Genomic DNA, 18,768 nt, shown 5'->3' on the forward strand with positions numbered 1-18,768 from the left:
CTAACATCAGATGTTAGTTAGGCCCAGCTGATCGATGATCAACAAGTATACATCCCTACATGCAATATACTGTCAGCCCGGTTACGACGTCCTGAGATTACAGTTTCTTGATATTGACTCATCAGTCTGGAATAGTCAATAACCGAGCTGGAAGTACATGCTCTTATCGAAACTGAGATTAGGGATTTAAGGACGAAATTGCAGTCTCTAGATGTCAAAACCGGACTGTCGGTATAGAGCCTTAGCCCTGGCTTAAGAGTGGTAACTTTCTGCTCAAGGGGGTCCGAGACCCAAAAATCATCAAATTTTGCAATTTTTTATCATTTAAAAAACTTTTCCGTTTTTTTTAATGTTTGAAAGGACGTTTGAATCTTGTTTCCATCTTAATTATAACGAAAGATATTGCTATTTTTGTTGCATGCATTTAACTAATCTTCTATTTAACTTTATAAAAAAATATAAATAAATAAAAAAAAAAACAACGTTTACTTTTAAAAATATGATTTTTTTTAAAAAGTATCTTTGAATTTTTTTTTTAAATATTTTCTATTTTTTATTGAATTAATATTTTTTAAATCGCCGAATAAAAATTAAAGCTTAGATATTTTTGCAGTTTTTGTCTGAAAATTGACCAAGAATATTTTAAGTTTTAGCGATTTAAAACAACCCCATTTTTTAAACAAATTCAATTTAAATTCAAAAAAAAAAATTAAAAATGTTTATGTGTTATGATTTTGCTTACTAAACAGATGGTAAATCAGTGCAAAAAAATTCAAAACTCTAAATTGTTTAGTTTTTTTCCTTCAAAATGTGTCCTGAACCGCCTTAGTACATTTATTTCATGGTGACGGACATTTTGAACTGTTTAAAAAATTAAGTATAAAATGCTGTTTTCTTTATGTTGAACTAATTGTATATTTCTCTTATAAGAATCTTCATCTTTTCCCCTATTTTATGTAATTTCATTTTTTACCTCTTCCTTTCTACCAGATTTTTTAATTATTAAAAAGCCTTGCAGGTAAAAATTTAATTTAAAATCTCAAAAACAATAATGAAATTTAAACATAATTTATGAGTTTGCACAATAAAATACGTCTAACGATTTTTGGGGAGAATCTCAAAGCATTGATTTGCGATGCGGAAAATAGTCTGTAAATTTTCAATAAGCCTTAGATTCAGAACAATATAAAAAAGTTGGAATATGTTCCATATACGTTTAACGATAAGCTAAAAGTATTTTCAAAACATTTCATATACAAAATGAAGTTTATTTAATCTGACTACAAGTGTAACTTCGTATCACGATTTCTTGTTCTATCTTTCTTTTTATTTACTTATTTGATGCAAATTACGAAAAAAAAGAAAAAGAAAAAAGATTTTTAAATCACAGAGTGAAAATAAGAACACAGTCCAACATTGAATTTAAAAAATAATAATAAATTAAACAAGAGGAAATAGCTACTTCTCACCCGACCCATCAATGTGTCCCGTGGAACTACAACAGGTTAAAACTCGTTAAAAAGTGAATTGTAACATTCATATTTTTACTATTTCTCTCTTAATTGGCGTTACCAAGCAGGCGAAGTATAAAGCAAACTTAGTCTGCATTTTTAATAAAATGTAATGATAATAGTAATAATTAATTAAAAAAAAAAAGATCTGTGACCCACTTCCTCCAATTAACTCTAATTTGAATTCCGAAACTTTGAATTCAAATTATGTTTTTCGCAATCACGAGTTGCGACAAGACCCTACTGATTAGAGTTATTGTTTCTAGAAATGGCTCCCCCCCCCCAAGCATGTACCTCCTCCTGGGTGGTTACGTGTGTATAGTTGTGTGTGTAGGCTTACGTGTGTATGTGTGTAAAGGCGTGCGCGCGTAGGGGAATGTGTATGAGCATGCATGTGTAGGACATGGACGCCACCGCCCAGCAAAAATGGATTCCGGTGGACGGTGTTCAGGGCCAGCCGCGACGCCGCCGGTGGACGGTGGTGCTGCAGCCCTGGTCCAAGCTGAAAAAGGAACCACAACGTCAAGGACGGTCAAATGAAAGCAATAAGCAATCGTGATTGCTCAATAAAAATCTACGACGTTTATGTTTGCTCACAAGCATTAAATATTTTATCATATCATTTTCCCAACATGAACGCAGTCCTAAACAGCATCTCAGGAGATTAAGAAATGGGGTCTGGATTGGAAGGTGTAACAATGAAGTGCACAATTTTTTTTAAAGATTAGTCGTTAAAATTGGATCGGCCACGTAATCCAACTTGACAACAGCAACGTTCCAAAGATATTTTTCAAGACCAATGAACTGGAAGACGTGGAAAAACAAAGCTGCACCTGGGTGAATGCTATTTAAGTAGATTATATTGTCCTTACAGGCCCTCCGTGGCTCTGTTGTATAAGCTTCTCGAGGGTTCGATTCCCTCTTGGAATGCAAATCTTTCCTGTGTGTGTCCGAAAACAAGGCACTTTGTGAGTAATCCCCTATGTATGTGAAGCTCCATAGCTTCAGAATATACATAAAACAAAAATAAATACATATTGTCCTTAAGTCTAAAAATTGGAAGAGTTTAGCAGCAAATAAGGGATGCTGGAGACGACGGGTACAGACCTTGGGCTGTCCCCATGGATGATGATGAATGTGAATTCCAATTACCTCATAAATTACATATGGTTTGTGAACATGAAAGGTATTAAAACTAAAATTCCGTCTACAGGGTGAGCCATAAAAAAAGTACCTTCTCTAGTATTTGAGGAAAATCCCAGCGGATCTGTTTTTTATGGCCCACCCTGCATATATATATATTACTACTCTTAAGATTCAAACATCAAGAAGTGAACAGCACTCCTTGTTTTTCTTTACCTATGACAACAGGAACATTTTTTCACAAATGTTTTTTGCACATATTTATCAACATTAACGAGCAATGAGTGCAAATCAGATGCTAATGATTCAAGAGCATTTTCCAACTGCATTGTAGAGTAATCGTCAATATTTGAAGGCGTACACGTAATGTCTGCATCAGTTTGCGTAAACTTATTCTCTTTAGTTGATGTTTCCAATTGAAATTCTTCGTTGTCGAGCAAACTATTGGTTAGCGCATTGACGTCATCATCAATTTCAGATTCAACTTCATCAATCCAACTATCATCAGTACTATTTAAACTAGGAGTGGGGTTCGGCATATTACCATTGCAAGTGCTTCCAGCTTTGTCCAATTTTATCATTCCAATCACAGAAACTTTAGTTGCAACAGAAGGACAGACATCTTTAAACACCGCCATGCTCTTTTTAGGTGCACAAAGCTTAAAATTTTCATGTAACGGTCCAAAGATGATTTTGAATCCCGATGTTTCGGAAATAGTTTCTACAAGTTTTTGAGTATTTGCTCTGAGGTTGTCGATAAATAAAAACACTGCATGCGGCTTTACGCTATCAGCGATTGTCTGAAAAGAAGAAAGAAACATGTTAAAATACACTATACGAATATACAACGAACTGGTTGATCAATTTTCATTTTACAATAGTAAAATGAAAATTGATCAACCAGTGCTAAAATATAAGCAAGCCAAGTAGTGAGAGACAAGCAAGTAAAATCCTACTTGATATATAAACACTAGCCAGATTTGAACATTGCGTCACCAAGTCAAAAATAGCACCTGAGATTTACTTTTCACTCCAGAGTCCCCGTACCTACCACTATTTGTGGTTTATAATTTGGATGGGACTCTAAAGACAGCAGATTTTTTGATCCAGACCAGAAGCCGAGCAATCCCTGACACAGCACCCCCAGAGGTATCGTTTTATTTGGAGGACTTTATGACCACAAGTATATTTAATGTATTCCAGTCACCAATAATTGAGACGGTGGATCTTTGGCGGCTAAGATAGAACAATCAAATTTAATCTTTTACCGGGATGTGAAGAAAATCGGGCGGGACACCGGGATTTTGTCTGAAAACCCGGACTGTCCGGCCAAACCGGGACGTCTGCCAAGCCTATACATACGCATGAAATTCCGTTTCACTACACTATAACTGCATTTGCAGTATAAATAACTGGATTGATTCAATAAAAAAAAGAAAAATTTTCAGCGCAAGTTGCGTTTACTAGTTTCCGGGTTACAATGAGTTTGTCTTCTGTGAAATAGATATTTCAAAAAGCAACTCTTGCACTGACTAAGCAGGTGCTTCAACTCCTGAACTAATGCAATTGGTATATTAGTCCAGTCAATGAACACATTGTAGCGTGAATGGAATATGCGATAATTTTTTACTTCAAAATATTGTTAAGGGTAGTTAGTAAGTAAACATACTAAAAGTCCCTGACCCTCGGGGGTGAGCTAAAGGTGGGAGGGAGGAGGGAAGAAAATTTTGGGTTTTTCGAGAAAATGTCGGAAACGGTAAAAAAAAAAATGCGTTTAAAATAAAAATTCAAGCTAAATAAAGTTACTTTGAAACTGTTTCTACACATATTTGTCAAATTTCTAATAATTTTCTGGGTATATGTTATGAAAAATCGATGATTTTCGGAAAAATTCTCTCTTTTTGTCAAACATTTGCTCCTAGTGCCTCCCAGGATTAGTATTCATAAAAATTGTCAATAACAAAGTTGTAAAGCTTTAAATTTCCTTCACTTTGATATGGTATTTTGCTATATTTTATTCTACCAATTAAAAGTTACAGAATTTCAAACACACTTTCATGGCAAAAAATGGAACACTTGCCATTTACAAATTTCAAACCGACTCGAAACGCTCGAAAGGATCGCGCACTTCCTCTTTCTTCCATGAATTCGACAATCCTGATGAACAATAAAAAAGTATTTGTGGATTACAACACAAATGATGTTTAAGGTGTATGGGGGGGGGGGGGTCGTGAAATTACGACTTTGTGACAAGGGGGAAGGAAAGCGTAAGAAGTGTGACATCAAGCATTTTTTAATACGAATATGTTTATGAAAAGTAGCTTGTAAAACAAACTTTGTGACAAAAGGGAGGGGGGTAGAGGGTTAAAATGGTTGAAAAAAAGTGTGACATTATTTATGGACACAGCCCTTTACCAAGGAATCGAACGAAGATTCGCAAAATTACGTATATGCAGTATGAATTGGTGGACTAAGGACATGCAGAAAGTCAGCACTATACATATTGTTTAAGGACATTGATAACGACATTGATTTAATTAAATTTGAATTTGTTGTTTTTGAGGATACCTAGTCTACAAAATTATTAGGCAAAAAGAGACGACAGTATAAACCATATGGACATCAACATCTGTTGGAAAATTGAAACGACGGTCAAACAAGAAAATTTCTGTCCAACTTTTATAGTAACAGTCAGCTGACAAATCCGCTAATGATGAAGCTGCTGAAAAACGAGAAAAATGCTCTCCGAGCTTTAGGTGATGTTGACGTTGATACTGCGAAGACAAATACAAATGTGACGACCAGCAACAGGCTCTTGGCCCAACTAGACTGGTCCTAGTCAATTTATTAGTCCCCAATGAAGATCAATGGCTCTCTTAAAGCTATCCACCCCCTTGCTCATTACCACCTCTTTCGGTAAGCTGTTCCAACTGCCCACAACCCTACTAAAGTATTAGTTTTTCCTTATTTCCAGGTTAGCCTGAGATTTGAATAGCTTAAAACAATGACCCCCTCGTCCTGCTTTCGGTGCAAAAATTTAATCCATTAACATCATTCATTTTGATAAATTTAAACAACTGAATCATGCCCCTCTGATTCTCCTTTGTTCCAGGCTATACTTATTAAGCCTATTAAGTCTGGTATCATAATCTAAATCTGAAAGTCCCCTTACTAGTTACCTTCTTTGAACCCTTTCCAATACACAAATATCTTTCCTCAGATAAGGCGATCAAAACTGCACAGCATACTTCAAATGGGGTCTTACTAAACTCCTATCAGATGGCAAAATTCTTCGGTACCTATCATTTGAAAGGAAGTCCTCCTGGTTGTCCTCTTGATAACCAAATCCTCAACTGATCACAACATTCGGCCAGAAATCTAAAATCATACAATATGTATCTAAGGTATATATCAACAGTTCTTCTTCCCCTGAATCCATTGGACTGCTGGGATCAGATCTATCTCTCATGGTATAGTGCTCTAGCCACAGAAAAGTCCCTCAATGAGTTCCGTTACAGATCATTTATCAAAGTAGCTGCAAACATCAAGACTGATCTCTAACTCTCCCGTACCATTAAGTTAACCTGTAGCTAGGAACTTAATGGTGAAGTACCGGATTGGAGGTTTGGGAAAGGTGGAATGGCTAACTTGTGCTGAAATTTTCGGAATCAAAAGTTGCTCCTGACGGAATCTGGAAGATGATTTTGATATATTGCTTTTCTACAAGTGAACAGGAGGTCACTTGTAGAAAATCATCGTTAGACGTAAGCTCTCAGTCGTAAGCTTGCATTGCAAGGACAGTTGAAACAACGGAATCAAAATATTTACCCAGGACGAAGGGGACGACGATGACATCAATACATTACCAATTTCTAAGAACAACTTTTCCACTGCTGGTGACATGACCCTTCCGCCTCAGAATGGAACCAAAATGTCACCTTAAAGGTGATATTTTCATTTCCTTATTACTGTCAGTCCATATTCCATATAAACACTTTTAAAATATAATCTTACTAATATTATATATGCGAAAGTTTGTCAGTATGGATGTATGGATGTATGGATGTTTGTTACTCTTTCACGCAAAAACTACTGAACGGATTTTGATGAAACTTTACAATAATATAGCTTATGCATCAGAATAACACATAGGGTAGTTTTCGTCCCGTTATGGGGGGCAAAACCCCTTAGGGGGCAATAAAACACAATTTTTGTATAAATTCTCTAATATTGGGATGAAAAAATGCTTGCACATATTTACATTATATATCCATCGAAAGCTCTGATTTTTCTGCTGAAGATGGCACCTGTTCGAAATTTCTACGTAGAATAAAAAACGAGTTATGAGCTTTTTAGATCCATGTTCGAAGGCTTTCCTCAACTCAATACAGTATTTAGTGTATCATCTCAACTCCCTGTCGATAGCGACAATTGTTGTATTGTTGACTTTCTTTGCTTTTCGTGATTGTTCAAGGCTTTTCTCAAGTCAAATCTTGAAGTAAGATTTTTGCACAAGATTGGCAAATAATACATGATTTGGCTGATGATTTTCCATTTAAACGGAACTTTAATGTAATTAATGGTTTTTATTATTATTTATGCTGATTGAACACTTACTCATTATCCAAACAACCAGCAGATCGCCAAAATTTTTGCAGAAAGATTTCCGTAGCTGATGCATTTGGCAGTTTTTTCAACGTTGCTGTTTTTGAAGCCGAAGACTACGTCATAATGTTTCTCAGCTTTCACCATGTAAACAAAATATCGCCAATCAAAGAATTTTCAAAAGACCTTTTTTACTGTGTTAAATAATCCAGCAACTAAATTAAGCAAATCCATAAACAGCACAAAAACTTCCATTAATTTTCCTTTTTGCACAATTTCAAACAATCACCAAATTTTATTACTTATTTTGGTAACATTTCGGATGAAACTGTTTAGCGCCATTTTATGGTGACCAAAAATATCTCAGCATCTGGCGACGATATCTCTGTAACGAAAATTAATATCATATCGTTTTACAAAGTAAGGAAAGAATGGGGGAGCATCATCGAAGGTACCCCGAAACGACTTTCGCAAATTCGGTAAAATCGCACCAAGAGCCACAATGATTGAAATTTCCCGAAATAACTAAAGCAAGTATAAGGGGATTACGAGCGCAGCCATACAGAGAAGGTTTTAGACTCCATGTTAAAAAAAAGTATCAACAGATTAATCTTTTTAAACATGAGAAGATTAATTTCATGTTTTTTAAATTTGTATATGCTTAAATATAGTGCTTTCGTTTCTAAATCAATACTACTTTGTTCTTTATACTTATTGCTATTTTAGTTTTATGGGTAAGGAAGAAACTCGATTTTTAATCACGTCAAAAAGATGTGTTTTAAATTCTTTCACTTAAAACAGAAAACAAAAGCAAGTAACGATTTTTTCTAATAATTATTACTGACCCAGGCAACGCCGGGTATTTTTGCTAGTTAATATAATAATGCAATAAAAACTATAATTACCATAAAAAATTTTGAAAAAAAATAGAACCGACTTCAAAATTGCTCTAAAAAGTGAAAAATAATTTTATTCTTTAAACACCATCGATAATGCTTTTAAACATATTTTTTGAAGTTGGCGCAAAAACAAAACGTAAAATCCAGTGTAACCATGCTTCATTCATATTTTTTTCAGAAAAGCATCCAAAGTTACGAACGAAACATTTATATCGTTATTCAAATATGCTGTCATCAATGCATAATGTATGTGATAGTGAAGAAACTGGGTCTGGTTAAATTTATAGTTGTATTTGAGTTATGGCTGTTAATGATTTTATCTATCGTTTTTTGCGCCAACTTCAAAAATTATGTTTAAAAGTATTATCGATGGTGTTTAAAGAATAAAATTATTTTTCACTTTTTAGAGCAATTTTGAAGTTGGTTCTATTTTTTTTCAAAATTTTTTATTTCATTCTTTTTAGTGTAAATGTAGGTATTTCAGAAATAGTAAGAAGTTACCATCACGAAACTTCACATTTTTTTCTTAAAAATGCTCCATACTAAAAAAAAAACTATTGACACGCGTTAAACTTAAAGCGATTGGCACTAAAAACTTATATTTGTTCCTCTCTGGAAATCATGCGTAGTTAATTTAATTATAACCATTTAAGTATTGCGCTTTTCCTAACTAATTTACATCCCACAGCATCTAAGTTGCTCATGCTGCAATCCTGTATTTTCTTACTTAGCCCCGATCATCTGTTATCGGCATAGATGATAACGATAAAAATACTACAGAGTAGTTGAGGCAAACCTAATGGTAGCATTGTGAATGCTAAGCAGATCCTAATCACTGCATCACCTCGCTTCCAGGTTAGGTTTACCCCTACTATGGAGCAATAGCACTGAAGAAAGGAAGATTTTGATAATTCACATAGGACTACTATAAATCAGCAGGGTTACTAAAATAAAATTATTTACGCCGAAAATGAGCCGACAGCGCCAGATTCCCCATTATCGAAATATTCCTTAAAGAAATTTGATGCTTGCTTCAGAGAAGCCTTCATTCAAAATTATCATTACAATTACTATTAATGTTATAGGGCACCAACCTTTTATAACAATGAGTTTCATATTGTCGCGTAGATGAAGCTAGCGAAGACAATGTTAAAGCCAAATTAAGCGAATACTCGTTAGGCTCAACTCGAGATCTTTATTCCGAACCACCAATGAACGTTACATCTCCTTATATACAACTTGAGAAAGTGCTGGAACTTTCCAGACTTTGAAAGATACAGAAATTAATAGAACATTCGAGAAAATACGGGAAACAGTAGAAACGAAATTTTAGTAAAATTCACCTTGTCCTAGTCGGGATTTTGACAGTATTCGAACTGAAAGTGCAACAATATGTAAATTACCTAGGTGGCGTAGTCGTATTTCTACGTATATAAGCATGAACTCTCGAGTTGGAAAGGTGCTCAATTGATTTAATGGTTTGTTGGTCAAATTTGACGCAGGGTCAAAATGTATAAGTTTGATTTATTTATCAGCTCAGTGAGCATATTCTTATTTTTGAATGTAACATAAACCAATAAATGGTTTTTTAACTTAATGTCTCTTGCTTTGCTACTCCGTTATCTACCAATGGTTATGGGGCCATTGCAACGCAATAATAGTTATCTTCGAGCAGAGACAAAAGTAGTAGATTGACGAGAGTAAAAACATCTACTTGGAACTTTTTATTGCCGTTTTGTCAAAAAAGGAAAATGGCTGACTTCGCTGGAGACACGGAAGACATCCGGATAAAGGTTGAGAAATTCAACGGATGTGAATACAGACGTTGGGCAGCTAAAATGAGGGCGGCGCTTATGGGAGTTGGAAGCTGGCAAATTGTTACAGGAGATTCAGTGAAACCTGATGGAAAGGATCCGAAGGAAATGGCCAAGTTTCAGCGACTAGACGAGAAAGCGTATTCTCTGATCTACAGTTGTTTGGAAGAAAGATACCAAGAACTTATTGATGACACAGAAAGCTCACACGAAGCGTGGAAAGTTCTGAAGGACAATTTCGACATGCAGTCCCGAGCAAGATTGGTGAGAAATTTAGACGAATTTTTTCGTATTAAGTTTAATTCCGAAAATGAAAATATTGGAATGTTTATTAGGAGGGTTAAACAATCTGCTACTCGTTGTAATGAAAGTAATCATAAAATAGATGATTTATACATATGCTTTCAATTAATAAGAGACTTGCCTGATGAATTTAATGGAATTGTTCAGAAATTGTATACTGTAGATGATAAAGATTTTACTGTTGAAAAAATCTCCGAAGCTTTGCTGCTAGAAAATAGTAGGTTAAATTTAATCGATTATGACAAGGGTAAAAATGAAAATTCTGTTTTTGTAACAAAATATGAGAACCGTAAAAATAGCGCACAAAAGTTAACTTTTGAGAAAAATAATTTAAAACGAGATAATGTTTTAAAAATAGGCCCATGTCATGAATGTGGTCTTTATGGACATTTAAAGCGAATTGTTTTAAATTTAAATCTAAAAACAAATTGAACAAAAGTCTGAAACCGAATTTTAAAGGTTGCATTACTGAATCTAACGTAAATCTGAGTGTAATATCAAATGATAACAAATGTTCAGATTCTGATTGTAATGTAGGATTTGTAAAAGACTTGAAAACAGGTTTTGTCCTGGATTCTGGAGCCACAAATCACTTCGTAAACGATAAAACTCATTTAAATGACTTTCGTGAAATTAAAGAACAAAATGTCTGTTGCAACTAGAAATTCTCATGCGCCGATTAAAGGCGTTGGTACGTTAAAATTTCATGTGAAATGTGATGGGGAATTTGTAGAAGTTAATTTGAGAGACGTGTTATATGCTCCAGATCTGAGGCGAAATTTATTTTCTGGACTTATGCTAGATAAGTATGGTTATGAAACTGTTTGTGGAAATGGTAAAGCTACCGTTTATTCTGCGGATCGTAGCAAGTGGTTTGAATTTAAATTAGGGGATCAATTCTATGAAATTGAACCAATTTGGCAAGAAAATAGTCTGAGAAACCCTACAGCAAACAAAACTTCTAGTGAGAAAATTGAACTTTGGCACAGACGTTTTGCACACTGTAATTATCATAAACTGAACCAGATCTCAAAGAGTGGGGCCGTGAGGGATTTACCAGAGATACCAATTTATAAGAGTATCTGTGATGTATGTCAGGAAGCAGAATCTAAACGTTCATCTTTTAAAAAATCAAACACAGTGAAAGCTCAAAAGGTGTTAGAAAGAGTTCACACTGATGTATGGGGAAAGTCGCCTGTTAAAACAGAAAATGGGTATGTGTACTATCTTTCGATAATTGATGAATATTCAGGTCGTGTGTGGATCTATCCTTTAAAAGCAAAATCAGAGGTGTTTTCTAAGTTTAAGTTATTTATTTCATTAGCGAAAAAACAATCTGACTGTAAATTAAAATGCGTTCGTAGTGATAACGGACTTGAATTCTGTCACATTGAATTTGGGAAATTTCTTGAAGAAAGAGGGATTAGACATGAAAGAACTGTTATCATGACGCCAGAAATGAATAAATTTGCCGAAAGCTTTAATGGTTACGCAATGGATGCCGTTCGGGCAATGTTAATCGAATCTAAGTTACCAAAGAAATTTTGGCTTGAAGCGCTTTTTCATTACGTTCATGTAAGAAATCGAATTCCTGTAGGAAAAAGAGTCAAAAGTCCTATTGAATTATGGTATGGAAATGTACCTTCAGTCAAACATTTTTGAGTATTTGGTAGTTTGGCTTACGCTCACATTCCTAAGCAAAAAAGGGATAAATTATCACCTAAGGGAAAACCGGGTGTTATGGTTGGTTATGCCGTAAACACAAGGGGGTATCGAATTTATTTTCCTTCTAATGGTAAAGTTATCGAGACAATTCATGTTAACTTTGATGAGACCAAAATAGCAATGGACGCGATACTGGGCATAAAAAAACTCTGTACCTTTAAAGAATGTTACTAATGTAAAAATAAAACTTAACGATTATGAATCGGATTGTTCAAGTGATAGTGAGAGTGAAAAAATTGAATTAAAACATTCACACTCAAAATTAAAGTCGGAAGATTTATCTAGTCGGGAACAAACTTCTGAAGAATCGGAAAGTGAGAGTACAGGGGATTCAGAAAATCGAAAAAGATCGAAATTAAAAACTCCAGTAAAGGGAAAATGGATCCGTTTCGAACAGCCTAGAAAAGATAATTCGCGAATAGATGTGTTTTACAAACTTGAAAATGATAATCATAAGTTCAATTGTATCAAAAATGTGAGGAAATTTTGTAAAACAAATAACATATTATTTGATAAAGAATTTTTTTAATTTTAAGCCAACTGGAAATTTAGACGAAGTAGAGGTCAATTTAGTTTTTATTCCTAAAAATGTAATTGAAGCGAGAAACTGTCTAGAATCTGCAGATTGGGAACGTTCAATGCAGCATGAACTTGAAATTATGGAAAAACGTAAAGTTTACGACTTAGTACCACCACCAGATAAAAATGTAAAAATAATTGGTTGTAGGTGGGTGTACACTAAAAAGTTCAATTGTAAAGGTGAAACAAAGTCTTTCAAAAGTAGGTTGGTCGCACTTGGGTACTCACAGGGGTCTGAAACGTACGAAGAAGTATTTTCCCCAGTACTGGACATATCCCTTATACGTTTATTTTTCACAATATTTGTAGTAATTTTGAAATGGAGAGATGTCCAGCTAGATGTCAAAAGTGCGTACTTATATGCGGACTTAAAGCATGAAATTTATATGAAACAGCCCCCAGGCTTTGTAAATTCAAAACGACCAGATTGGGTTTGCAAACTTAATAAAGCTATTTATGGGTTACATCAATCTGGAAGGGCATGGTTTCAAACATTTGATGCAGTTATACTTTCTTTTGGATTTGTTAAATTAAATTGGTGTAATTGTGTTTACATGCTGAAGAGTAAAAAAATATTGTTACTTGTTTATGTAGACGATATAATTATATTTGGTGAATGCAAATCAAATATTATCAATGTTGTAAATGTATTGAAACAAAAATTTGATTTAAATTACTTAGGTAAAACTTCTAAATTGTTAGGAATTGAATTCGAGCGGAATGATAAGTTTATCTTACATCAAAGAAGTTATATTAAAATTTTAAAAGAACGATTTAGTTGGATTAATAGAAGTTTTGTAAATTTACCTATCGTAAAGGAATTTTTGTCGAAGGATCATCAGAATTTGGATGAACAAGTTGCATTAAATTTGCCTTATCGTAATTTGTTAGGGTGTTTGGCTTTTTTTAGCGACTCGCACAAGGCCGGACATAATGTATGCTGTGAATGTACTTTCTCAATATCAACAGAATCCTTTGATGGATCATTGGAAAAGTTTAGTTAAGTTATTTAATTATGTCTTAGACACAGAATCGTTAGGATTAGATTTGTCTAGAGCTAGAAAATTTCGTTTAAGTTGTTATTCTGACGCAGCACATGCACAATGTTTAAATGATAGAAAATCAATCAGTGGTAACATAATATTTTTGGATAATGTACCAGTTAATTGGCGAACTGCTAAACAAAAATGTGTGGCTACTAGCTCGATGGAGTCGGAATACATTGCTCTAGTAGAAGCAGCTAAAGAAATATTGTGGTTTACGAGAATTTGCAGGGAACTTTCGAATTTGAACATTCAATTTGATGAATCGCTTTTATTTTGTGATAATACTGCTGCGATTGATTTTGCAAACTCTCCAATAGAAAACAAACGAACTCGTCATATTGACATTAAGTACATTTCTTAAGAGATTTATTAAAGGAAAAATATTTTCAGTTGAAATTTGTATCAACAGATAAAAATTGTGCAGATTATTTTACGAAGCCGTTTACAAATCAAAGGCGTAAAAAATTCTTGACCATGTTGTATGGTGAACAGTTGTAATTTGTGTTATGTTGTTATTTATTTTTTTTGTTTTCAGTCCGATGGGGCCGAATGACAGTATTCGAACTGAAAGTGCAACAATATGTAAATTACCTAGGTGGCGTAGTCGTATTTCTACGTATATAAGCATGAACTCTCGAGTTGGAAAGGTGCTCAATTGATTTAATGGTTTGTTGGTCAAATTTGACGCAGGGTCAAAATGTATAAGTTTGATTTATTTATCAGCTCAGTGAGCATATTCTTATTTTTGAATGTAACATAAACCAATAAATGGTTTTTTAACTTAATGTCTCTTGCTTTGCTACTCTGTTATCTACCAGATTTGAACCCGGGTCGCTCGTGTGGGAGGCGAGAATTCTACCACTGAGCCACCGTTATCCACGGATGAAAATTGCGAACTTCGCTACAATATCATTTTAATCATTTAATAGGAAAGGTGCATAAAATTTACTGTTTTTTGCCCATAACTTTTTTCCTAAAGAACAAATATGGTCAAACAAAGTAATGGGACCTAAGTTGAGCCATCCCCTATCCATTAAAAAAAGAATCATCAAAATCGGTTCACTAGGTGAGACGCTATGAGTGGACAAACAAAAAAAAAAACATACATACGGTATGAACTGATAACCGCCTCCTTTTTGAAGTCAGTTAAAAAGGTGCAGCCGGTCAACTTTATCTACCTTATTTCTAGTATTGAAATTTTCATTATCCTGCTATTGCTTCACATATTCATTTCAATAAGAGTAACGAAATTGAGTACATGCTAAAACTTCATAGTTTTTGATTGCTTGTCAGCTGGGTGTCGCTATGATTGGGCATAGGCTTCGTATTTCTTTGGTATCAGGTTTGAATCTGCAGTTCAAGTGTTTAGCCTGTAGATTTTCAAGACACAGATAAACGTCAGGGTCCTTGTCACATGATTGCTGCACAAGATCCCTTGAACGCCTGCTTGTCACAGACACTCTGAGACAAAAAGAACGAGATAATTTTTTTTCGAAAAGTATTGGTTTTCAAGAACGCGTACCTAAAATAACACTGAAAATGTGACATATATGTATGAAATAAATTCCACAATAAATTAGTTAACTTTTACTTTTATTCGGAACGCATTTTTCCTGCCGTTTCCGAGATACAATCGAAAACCACGAAATTTGGCTCCCCCTTCCCACTTTAAAATTCTCTCCCCCCCCCCCCCAGCGTCGGGGACTTTCAGTATATTTACTTATTAATTACTTCTAACAAATTTCTTACTGAGGAAGTGCTGGCTTTCTGCACTTCTTCAGTTCATTTTCGTTAAATAATGCAATGGGTATGGAGCTAATTCATATTGCATATACGTGGTTCTGCAAATCTTCGTCCGATTTCTTGGTAAGGGGCTGTTCACAAATGTTACTTTTTCTCAACATTTTTGACCCCTCCCCAATCGTCACAAAGTACTTTCCATAAATTAATTTTTATAAACATATTCGTATTAAAAAATGCTTGATGTCACACTTCTTACTCTTCCCCCCCCTCCCCCAACAACATTTGTGTTGTAGTAAAATCCACAAATACTTCTTTATTGTCCATCAGGATTGTCGAATTCATTGAAGAAAGAGGAAGTGCGCGATCCTTTCGAGTCGGTTTGAAATTCGTGAATGGTAATTGTGCAATTTTTTTTGCCATGAAAGTGCGTGTTTGAAATTCTGTAACTTTCGATTGGTAGAATAAAGTGTAGCAAAATAGCATATCAAATTGAAGGAAATTTAAAGCTCTACAACTTTGTCATTGACAATTTTCATTAATACTGATCCTGGGAGGCACTAGGAGCAAATGTTTGACAAAAAGAGAGAATTTTTCCGAAAATCATCGATTTTTCATAACATATACCCAGAAAATTATTGGAAATTTGACAAATATGTGCAGAAACAGTGTCATAGTAAGTTTATTTAGCTTGAATTTTCAATTTAAATGCATTTTTTCCCACGTTTCTGACATTTTCTCGAAAACCCAAAATTTTCTTCCCCTCTCCCTCCCACTTTTAGCTCATCCCCCAGGGTCGGGGACTTTTAGTATGTTTACTTACTAACTACCCCTAACAATATTCTGAAGTAACCCTGCAGTAACCTACACTGAATCATATTGAAGCAAAACTTATTGAATAGTAAGACCAGGTACTTTTTACCTCAGTCTTCTGTAATAACTTTTGTCTGGTTATTCAAAACGTCTCGTCCATACCGAATTATGACCAGTTACGCTTTCTGAGAACGATAAAGTCACGATCTTCTGACTTGTTAATATGCTAAATCAAAAAACGGAGGAATCTCCTTCTTTTTTGGTCTAACAGACCTTATTTGACAAACCAAACTAACATACATTGATTAAAGCCCTCGATCCGTCTAGGGGATCCAGGGCTTTAACATTGATAACATCGACGTTTCCCCCTCGCCTCTTACCACGGAACCCCAGGGTGCCGTGGTAAGAGAACCCCTGGTACATACGCATGAATTTCCGTTTCACTACAGTTACTGCTTCTGCAGTAAAACTAGATTTACAGAACTGTGCAGCGGCTATTGCTCAAATTGATTCAGCTTAAGTACGAGACAAATTTTTTTTTTTTTTTTTTTTTTTTTTTTTTTTTTTTTTTTTTTTTTTTTAAGCGAAAGTTGCATGCACTTGTTTTTGAGTTCAATATTTGTTTTCTTCTGTGCAATAAAATAGCAACGTGCATTTCAGAAACTCTTGCACCGACAAAGGTGCTTCAAATTACGAACAGACTTCTGAATTGTTCAACCGAGACATCGAGAGGTCAAAAAAGTAAGGGGATGTAGGAAATGGATGGCGTATAATTATGTATTTCAAACGTGTCTCAAACATAGGGAAAGATAATTGGTAGTCAGTTTTTTGGTACAAGAGGAACTCACTACTAGGTCTAAGTATTGACAATATGAACCTGATCTTGAATATAGTATTCACTTCACGATGTGGGGCGGGAAACTAGTCCATGGGTTCCCCGCCCCGGAAAATTTTCACATTTGAGGTAGTGAGAAGCAAAGGGAAGCAAGTGGAAAAATTAAAAATTTGGAGATAACCAATACAAATGGTAGGTGAACCCCTCCTCTGTCTTGGGGCAAGAGATAGTACTAGTAGCCCCAGTAGGTGCTGCTGTACATTATGATTTAGAAAAAAAAAATCAACGAAAGCCTACCTAGGACGCAATCTTTATACGCATTTTACTCAAAACTTGAAAATGTCCACTTACATCCCTTTGCTTCTCACTGCCTCATTTGTAGTCTTAAAAATGATTACACATTGGGTCTCACCACACTGAGCAAATCAACCCCCTCCCCTCCCCGTAGCAACACCAATGTCAGTGGCGTGCGTAGCAAGGGTAGCAGCCGGGGCAGTGATTTGTGGTCACCCCCCCCCCTTCTTTACAAAAGCAAATAATAATAATAATTTATTAAAATTAAATATACAAAATAAAAAACAGGCTTTAAGGTCATATGTAAACATAAAAGTATGAAATTCATAAAATTTTCACAAACGACTTCATTTGTGATTTTACGAAATTTTAAGTAGGTTAATGTGCAAAAGACAAATAAAACCATGAACTCTTTTTATAAAACTTGCCCTAGAAGCATATGTGAAGGCCTGTTGCGAGGTCAAAAAATTTAAGGAACAGAAAGAAACTAAAGGCTCCTTAATTATTTCAAACGTATCTCAAACGCAGGAAAAGATAATGGGTTTCAGTTCTTTGGTTTAAGCTGAAGTCACTACTAGGTCTAAGTATTGACAATATGAACCTAATCCTGAGTAAAATATTCACTCGAAGATGTGAGGTGGGGGTGAGGATAACCGAAAAATTTTCAGATTTGTTGTCTTAAAAACTCATTTTAGCTTTATATTTTTTTAAAAACTTGGAATTCCACTTCGGGTGTCACTCTCCAGACGGGTGGCACCCAAGCCCCCCCCCCCCCCCTGTAGCAACGCCACTCAAAATATACGAGCATTACTCGAGGCTCCGAGGTGGTGCGTTTGAGGAAAAGATTTAAAATGAAATTACCTTCATAGCTCTTAAAGATGCAGGATGTCCGAAAATAGCTGAAACGAATTTTATTGAGCATATAATATCAGCAGCAGCAATAGCTTCCACAACATTCCCAGGCAAAGGCTCCAAAAGATTCACTTCAAGGATCTCTGCTATGAACTTCGATGTATCAATGAAATCTGGTGGGATGTCCTTAATTTTGCCGCTTAATAGACTTGATATAATGAATTTATATGAATTACACCATCCACGACAGACATCTAAAATCACAACCTTAACTACTTTCTTACGAAAACAACGAATCTTAGCCAAAGCCCTAAAAATGCCAATGATGTCAGTTCCCGGTCCTCCACCTAGGCAGCAAATATTTAATGTTTGTTTAGACACTAAAATGTTTTTTCTTGTTTTCTTCTCAAGGAATTTTGTAAAGTACTTGTGTACAAGGGATGTATGCAACGTTGCGAATTTATGTAAATATGCACATCTATTTCTTGGATTATCATAATCAAGAAATGTAGCACCAGTCTTCAAAGAGTTTTCACAGTAAGCATTAGCAATGTTTTTGAATGCAGGTCTTATCATCTGTTTTTCAAGCCCATACAGTTTACATTCATC

The 18,768-nt window shown here is 34.9% G+C and overlaps 1 protein-coding gene across 1 annotated transcript; it reads right to left on the minus strand.

Annotated features, from left to right (window-relative positions):
- Window positions 1–2,690: 2,690 nt before the first annotated feature.
- On the minus strand, window positions 2,691–18,260 carry LOC129223374 (uncharacterized). The gene is made up of 2 exons (XM_054857954.1): window positions 18,169–18,260; window positions 2,691–3,454 (listed from the first exon to the last, which is right to left on the minus strand). The coding sequence occupies exons 1-2, from the start codon at window positions 18,172–18,174 to the stop codon at window positions 2,867–2,869; spliced, it is 594 nt and encodes a 197-aa protein (XP_054713929.1). The 5' UTR covers window positions 18,175–18,260; the 3' UTR covers window positions 2,691–2,866.
- Between the last annotated feature and the right edge of the window lie 508 nt (window positions 18,261–18,768).

Source organism: Uloborus diversus, chromosome 5, assembly GCF_026930045.1.
Source record: "Uloborus diversus isolate 005 chromosome 5, Udiv.v.3.1, whole genome shotgun sequence".
Lineage (NCBI taxonomy): Eukaryota > Metazoa > Arthropoda > Arachnida > Araneae > Uloboridae > Uloborus > Uloborus diversus.